General features: G+C 32.6%; 2 protein-coding genes across 2 annotated transcripts; one reads left to right on the top strand and one right to left on the bottom strand.

Moving 5' to 3' along the window:
• Window positions 1–1,136: 1,136 nt before the first annotated feature.
• LOC142235384 (uncharacterized) lies at window positions 1,137–3,473 on the bottom strand. The gene has a single exon (XM_075306639.1). It carries the CDS (start codon window positions 3,471–3,473, stop codon window positions 1,137–1,139), a length of 2,337 nt encoding a protein of 778 aa, XP_075162754.1.
• Window positions 3,474–4,355: 882 nt separating this feature from the next.
• Window positions 4,356–6,149, top strand: LOC142235391 (uncharacterized). Its single transcript, XM_075306647.1, has one exon. It carries the CDS (start codon window positions 4,356–4,358, stop codon window positions 6,147–6,149), a length of 1,794 nt encoding a protein of 597 aa, XP_075162762.1.
• Window positions 6,150–8,322: the final 2,173 nt, after the last annotated feature.

Consider the following 8,322-nt stretch of genomic DNA (forward strand, 5'->3'; position numbering starts at 1 on the left):
TATTATATGCGTGGAAGAATTTTTCCCATACACGATTGTGCTCATTCCCTAACATACTCGTAATTTTCACTTCCACGAAATTTTTTAGTTATTGGAACCTTTCTCTGTAATACAAATAATGTTGAAGAAATTATTCACTTTTATAAATTTTTTAAATTTTACCTTTCGCCTGCACGGAGAATCGAACCGAGGACCATACAGTTTGTAAGCCAACACACTATCCACTGGGCTACGTAGCTGTTATAGTCACCAGTAGATAATTATCGTTTTAAGTTACATTTATATAGCATAGTTTGCAGCGCCCACGAGCCCATGCAAACATAACATTATTTAACAGAAACATACATTTGTTTGCCACGTGGATCAGTGGTTAGCATGTCTGCCTTGCATGCAAAGGGTCGTGGGTTCAATCCCTGCTCCGACCGAACATTTTTTTTGTTTTTTGTTTTTTTTTTTTTTAATTTATATTTATACTATATTAATTTTTTTTAAATGAAACTTCGAAATGTGCGTTATTAAAGATTTATAGTCAGTAACAGTGCTTGATATAAAAGAAATTGACTGATTTTTGGATAAAATATTATTTTTTATTGCAAAAATAACAATCTTGTAATAAAAAACTGTTTTTGTACAAAACTTTAAAATTTGGAAGGAATTCAAAAACTAACAAAAGAAGAACGTGGAGTCGAGTATAAACATACATACATAATTTTATAATATAAACATAAATTTTTGATTTTTGTGTTTTTTCGATCTTTGTTTTTCAAATGAAAATTCTATGTTTTTTCGAGCTTGAGATCTATATGTTTTTTATTTATATTTTCTTCAATATTTCGCAATTTTCTTGAATTGCTTCTTCAGGAAGTATTGATCTATAATAAATTTATTATAATAGATTACATTAGTAGTATATACTAATTGCTACAATCTTATTCTAACATTTAGTACATTTTTAACATAAATGATAAACATCTCAATATGACACATTCTACTAGGCGAACATAACAAATGGGTAGATACAACTATCCTTCACTTACATCAGTTACAACAACTAAACACAACACATATTTTTGTTAGAGACAGCGAAACATCACTGCTCTCGTCTGTTTTTAATATTGCACTGAGTGTGGATGCTGCTATGCAACCTGCGCGTTGTTCTTTTTCCCATCGTTTCTGCATATCATTTGTCTGTATATGTGAGCGATGTTGTCCGTGTCCGTTTTGTAATTTATTCTCCTCGTTGTTGGTACGTTGTTGATGTGTAACATTTCTAAGGTGTATCTTTTGCTCGTGTTGCTCTCTCGTTGTAAAACACGAACTCTATCAAAGTTTGGTTGGTGGTTTGTTGCTGCACAGTGTGTCGCTAGCGCAGTTTTTTGTAGCTTGCTGTTGTTATTCCGTATTTTTATGTCGGATTTATGTCCTGATAATCTTGTTTTTAATTTGTTTTTGGTAGTTCCTATATATATCATCTGACACTTTTCTTTTGATTTTCCATCGCACGGAATCTCATAAATGACGTTTGGGGTTTCGGATAAGGGGATGTTGTCTTTGGTATTGGTAAAAAGATTTTTTAGTGTATTGTTGGATTTATGAGCCAAGTTGTATTTATTTGTATCGAAAATATCGGACTTTGCTATCCTTTCTGAGATCGTTGGTATGTATGTCAACGATTTGTATGATTTTGGATCTTTGTTATCGTCCGTCTGTTCTGATGAAGGCTTGTAATTCGCTATTAACTTTTTTATGATGTTCGGGGGAAAATTGTTGTATTCCAAGATATCGTGTAGTTTTTTCTTGTTTTTTTGTTGGAATTGTTGATCGCTGATAGTTAGTGCTCTTTGGATTAGGTTTTTTGCTGTATTTATTATTATCTGTTTTGGATGGTTTGAGAAGAAGTTCATAATTCTTCCAGAAGCTGTGTTTTTTTGGTACCAGTCCATTGTAAGTTTTTCTTTGTCCCTGATGATTAATAAATCTAAATACGGCAATTTTTGTTGTTGTTCTAGCTCCATTGTAAACCGGATATTGTTGTGATAACTGTTAAGTGTTGTCAGCGTTTTTTCTATTTCCGTTTCCTTGACGATTGCAAATAAATCATCCACGTATTTCGTTATGAACTTCGGTCTTATTGTCAGTTTTTGCATACAGCTGTCTAGTAGTCTCTCCATTAATATGTCAGCGATAATTGGAGAGGCTGGTGATCCCATCGGTAAACCTTTCTTTTGTCTATATATCTTGTCGTCGTATTTGAAATATCTGTTGTCTATTATACAAAATTTCAATGTCTTTATGAATAATGCCTTTGTCATATTTGTGTGTGCTTCTATTTCGTCCCATCTTTCTTCTATAATCCTGATGGCGAGGTCCACCGGTACACTGGGAAAAAGTGACACCACATCAAACGATATCAGTTTTTCGTCGTGTTTTATAGTCATATCTTTGATCTTATTTCTAAATTGTACCGAGTCCTTTATATTATATTTAGATCCCGTGGTAAGTTTTTTCAGTATATTTACCAGGAATTTACTCATTGCTGCTGATGGTGCGTTTACCGACGAACATATCGGCCTTAATGGGAAATTGTCTTTGTGTATTTTTGGTACGCCGTATAGTCTAGGGGCAGTTGCAATTTCCGTCTTCATTCTTCGTTTTTCAGATTCAGAAATGATATTATTCTTGAAAAGTTCATCTACTATTTCGTTGTTTTTCTTTTGTAGGCCTTGTGTTGGGTCCTTGTTTAGCCTTTGGTAGGACATAATATCCCCTACTATTTTTTGCATTCTGTCTTTGTAGTCTCTTTTCTCCATAGCCACAGTTACTTTACCCTTATCTGCGTTCAGGATTGAGATATTCTTGTGAGTTTTCAAGAATTTCCTGGTTCTGTCCACTGTGTTCGAAACAAATCTATCTCTTCCGTTCAGGTTCATTTTGTTGAGATGATTTTCTAGTGATGTAGCAAATTTTGTTCTGGCTCGTTCTTGTTGTTCCTTGTTGGTGTGTGTTTGTATTAAGTTTTCTCCATCAGCTATGTATTTAAAAAGTGGGAAATCATCTTTCTGTGTCGGTAGACCGAATTTTGGCCCAAGTGAGAGAAGCCACTTTATGTCATCTGGGAATTCAGTACTTGTTTTATTGACGAACCATTTTTCGTTTATTTTTATGTCAAGATCAGATTTTTGTTTATCTCTCAGTTTATTGAATTTAGCCTTTTGTATCTCTTTTGATTTTTCTTTTATTTTTTGTATGTTTTCCCCTTGTTTTTTCCAAAGTTCACTGCTTTCTTCATTGGAGAGGCGTTGATTTAAACTCCTTTTTACGTTTTCCTCTTCGTCGTTGTAGTTCTTAAGTAAGTTATGTTTGTGTTTTATCAAAATGTTTAAAACTTTTTGTTGGAAATGTTCTATGTATGTGAATAAGGTTTTTTGTAAGTTATCTTTGGTTTTATGTGAATTTTCCAAGATAGTGTACATATTTTTCATAGCCTTTTTGATGAAATCAGGAATTATGCCATGGTTTCGGCATCTAATAAGAAAAGTTATTGATGAGTGAATCTTTTCTATTTTCACTCTCAAGTTTTTGTATCTATTTATGTTCCTTCTGATAGATACATGCTTTTGTTTTAATTTATTATAAATCATTTTGGTTTTTGATTTGATTTTTATCCGGCGTGCTCTCCGTATTAATTTTTGATTTTTGTGCTTTTTCGATCTTTGTTTTTCAAATGAAAATTCTATGTTTTTTCGAGCTTGAGATCTATATGTTTTTTATTTATATTTTCTTCAATATTTCGCAATTTTCTTGAATTGCTTCTTCAGGAAGTATTGATCTATAATAAATTTATTATAATAGATTACATTAGTAGTATATACTAATTGCTACAATCTTATTCTAACATTTAGTACATTTTTAACATAAATGATAAACATCTCAATATGACACATTCTACTAGGCGAACATAACAAATGGGTAGATACAACTATCCTTCACTTACATCAGTTACAACAACTAAACACAACACATATTTTTGTTAGAGAAAAAAAAAAATAAAAGAAAAATCAAAAGAGATACAAAAGGCTAAATTCAATAAACTGAGAGATAAACAAAAATCTGATCTTGACATAAAAATAAACGAAAAATGGTTCGTCAATAAAACAAGTACTGAATTCCCAGATGACATAAAGTGGCTTCTCTCACTTGGGCCAAAATTCGGTCTACCGACACAGAAAGATGATATCCCACTTTTTAAATACATAGCTGATGGAGAAAACTTAATACAAACACACACCAACAAGGAACAACAAGAACGAGCCAGAACAAAATTTGCTACATCACTAGAAAATCATCTCAACAAAATGAACCTGAACGGAAGAGATAGATTTGTTTCGAACACAGTGGACAGAACCAGGAAATTCTTGAAAACTCACAAGAATATCTCAATCCTGAACGCAGATAAGGGTAACGTAACTGTGGCTATGGAGAAAAGAGACTACAAAGACAGAATGCAAAAAATAGTAGGGGATATTATGTCCTACCAAAGGCTAAACAAGGACCCAACACAAGGCCTACAAAAGAAAAACAACGAAATAGTAGATGAACTTTTCAAGAATAATATCATTTCTGAATCTGAAAAACGAAGAATGAAGACGGAAATTGCAACTGCCCCTAGACTATACGGCGTACCAAAAATACACAAAGACAATTTCCCATTAAGGCCGATATGTTCGTCGGTAAACGCACCATCAGCAGCAATGAGTAAATTCCTGGTAAATATACTGAAAAAACTTACCACGGGATCTAAATATAATATAAAGGACTCGGTACAATTTAGAAATAAGATCAAAGATATGACTATAAAACACGACGAAAAACTGATATCGTTTGATGTGGTGTCACTTTTTCCCAGTGTACCGGTGGACCTCGCCATCAGGATTATAGAAGAAAGATGGGACGAAATAGAAGCACACACAAATATGACAAAGGCATTATTCATAAAGACATTGAAATTTTGTATAATAGACAACAGATATTTCAAATACGACGACAAGATATATAGACAAAAGAAAGGTTTACCGATGGGATCACCAGCCTCTCCAATTATCGCTGACATATTAATGGAGAGACTACTAGACAGCTGTATGCAAAAACTGACAATAAGACCGAAGTTCATAACGAAATACGTGGATGATTTATTTGCAATCGTCAAGGAAACGGAAATAGAAAAAACGCTGACAACACTTAACAGTTATCACAACAATATCCGGTTTACAATGGAGCTAGAACAACAACAAAAATTGCCGTATTTAGATTTATTAATCATCAGGGACAAAGAAAAACTTACAATGGACTGGTACCAAAAAAACACAGCTTCTGGAAGAATTATGAACTTCTTCTCAAACCATCCAAAACAGATAATAATAAATACAGCAAAAAACCTAATCCAAAGAGCACTAACTATCAGCGATCAACAATTCCAACAAAAAAACAAGAAAAAACTACACGATATCTTGGAATACAACAATTTTCCCCCGAACATCATAAAAAAGTTAATAGCGAATTACAAGCCTTCATCAGAACAGACGGACGATAACAAAGATCCAAAATCATACAAATCGTTGACATACATACCAACGATCTCAGAAAGGATAGCAAAGTCCGATATTTTCGATACAAATAAATACAACTTGGCTCATAAATCCAACAATACACTAAAAAATCTTTTTACCAATACCAAAGACAACATCCCCTTATCCGAAACCCCAAACGTCATTTATGAGATTCCGTGCGATGGAAAATCAAAAGAAAAGTGTCAGATGATATATATAGGAACTACCAAAAACAAATTAAAAACAAGATTATCAGGACATAAATCCGACATAAAAATACGGAATAACAACAGCAAGCTACAAAAAACTGCGCTAGCGACACACTGTGCAGCAACAAACCACCAACCAAACTTTGATAGAGTTCGTGTTTTACAACGAGAGAGCAACACGAGCAAAAGATACACCTTAGAAATGTTACACATCAACAACGTACCAACAACGAGGAGAATAAATTACAAAACGGACACGGACAACATCGCTCACATATACAGACAAATGATATGCAGAAACGATGGGAAAAAGAACAACGCGCAGGTTGCATAGCAGCATCCACACTCAGTGCAATATTAAAAACAGACGAGAGCAGTGATGTTTCGCTGTCTCTAACAAAAATATGTGTTGTGTTTAGTTGTTGTAACTGATGTAAGTGAAGGATAGTTGTATCTACCCATTTGTTATGTTCGCCTAGTAGAATGTGTCATATTGAGATGTTTATCATTTATGTTAAAAATGTACTAAATGTTAGAATAAGATTGTAGCAATTAGTATATACTACTAATGTAATCTATTATAATAAATTTATTATAGATCAATACTTCCTGAAGAAGCAATTCAAGAAAATTGCGAAATATTGAAGAAAATATAAATAAAAAACATATAGATCTCAAGCTCGAAAAAACATAGAATTTTCATTTATAAACATAAATTTATTTAGGAGTGAACAGTTTTTTACTAGCATTTAACACCATCGCTCTAAAATTCCTTTTATTTTTCTTTAATAATTCATTTTAAAGAAAATAAACTTTTTAAATTGTTTTAGCTGTAAAACTCGAACTTAATGCCCGCTTTTATATTTGATGGTGTCCGTCAACTCCTCGTGGACTACTTTTTAATAAAGAGGAACTAAAGTTTGTTTTTTTACATTTTACTGTGTAATTTTTCACTATTTCCTCCTTATTTCATTTTACTGTCCCAACTCTAAAAAGAGTATAGTGCCCTTTCGTTATTTTTATGAAGACCCCTGATTTCTTTTAACGAACCAAGAAAAAAATTGTGCCCATAATGCCAAAATGATAAACAAAACACATGTCCACACATACATAAAATGCTGCTCTCAAGGCGAAAACATAAGCTGTTTGTTTTTCAAATGTCTATTTTCTTGGTTCAGAATGTATATTCTCTTTATTCAAATTAAATAATATTTAGACTTAAACATATCAAATTTTTGGCCTTATCATAAAACAGTTTTCCGAAACAACATACAAGCGGTTTCACAGAAATTGTTCTCTTTTGACTCTTTTGCTGTGTTATATTGATATCTTTCGTCAACTCTCCCGGTTTCCATCTCTATTTCTCTCTATAATCTCTCTGTCGCTTTGAATAAAATATCACAACATATGTATGTTTAGTCGAAATTTGTAAATTTATATATGTTTGTATTCACACATATGGTTTTTATGAAACATTGATGCCCCAAACATAATATATTCTAACATATTATCATAGATGTCCCAAACATTTAGTGTTAGTTTAGGAACATTACATGTTCGCACTTAAATATATTGTGGTTTAAAATCGTGCCCGAAACACATTTTGTTTATATCGGAACATATGAAAAACATATTTTTCTAACAGTGTAATTTTAATTTTATATAATAATTAATTTTAAGAAGCAGAATCTTTTCAATTTAAATAAAATTTTTTGAGTGTGAAATATATACAAAGAGTAGGGTATATCAAAAATATATGAAAATTTTATATTTTCCCGACATCCAAAGTGTACACCAATGTCGTGTAAGCATTGATGGACGCGCAAGTTCTATGTATCATTGTCGTCGATTATAACCGAAACGGATGTTTTCAGTTACTGTTTGGTTTGGTGTCCCTGGAAACCAGGAATTTGTTAATTCAATGCTCGTTTTGTTATTCCTTTCCCCAAACTAGATATTGGATGGATGCATGCATGCTTGTGTATGTAAAAATGTTGTCAAAAAGCTATGTAAATCAAGAACCATCAAACTTATAAAAATGCTAATATTTTGGAGTACAATCCTTCAAAAAAGAATACGGCATAGCAACGTTTAGCAGGACACTGAAACATTTAACATATTAAGCGATGATGATTTGATGATGAGCATTCAATTGTTTGTTATTTCATATTTTTAGTTTATGAGAGGATGTATTCATGTCAAATCATAGTCTATGCCTTTCTCCCTTCTCTCACCCCCCCTTCCCCTCACGCAGAGGTCTATTGTAGAATTCCAAAATTAGTATCGCAAAAAAGAATGTAGTTATGTTTGGTTTGTTTTTGTTGTATCTATGCCAACTACAACAAACATAAAGGCAGCCCCAATAAGTGGGACTCCTGAAAAATAAAACTAAATGAAGAGACCGACAAAACCAGAATACACGAATAGGAACGAACAAATAAGGCGTTAAGTTTATAAAATCAGTTAAGGACTGACAAGTCCTCCATTTGAACTCAATCGGTTAACAA

The sequence above is a fragment of the Haematobia irritans genome, chromosome 1, assembly GCF_050003625.1.
Source record: "Haematobia irritans isolate KBUSLIRL chromosome 1, ASM5000362v1, whole genome shotgun sequence".
Taxonomy (NCBI): domain Eukaryota; kingdom Metazoa; phylum Arthropoda; class Insecta; order Diptera; family Muscidae; genus Haematobia; species Haematobia irritans.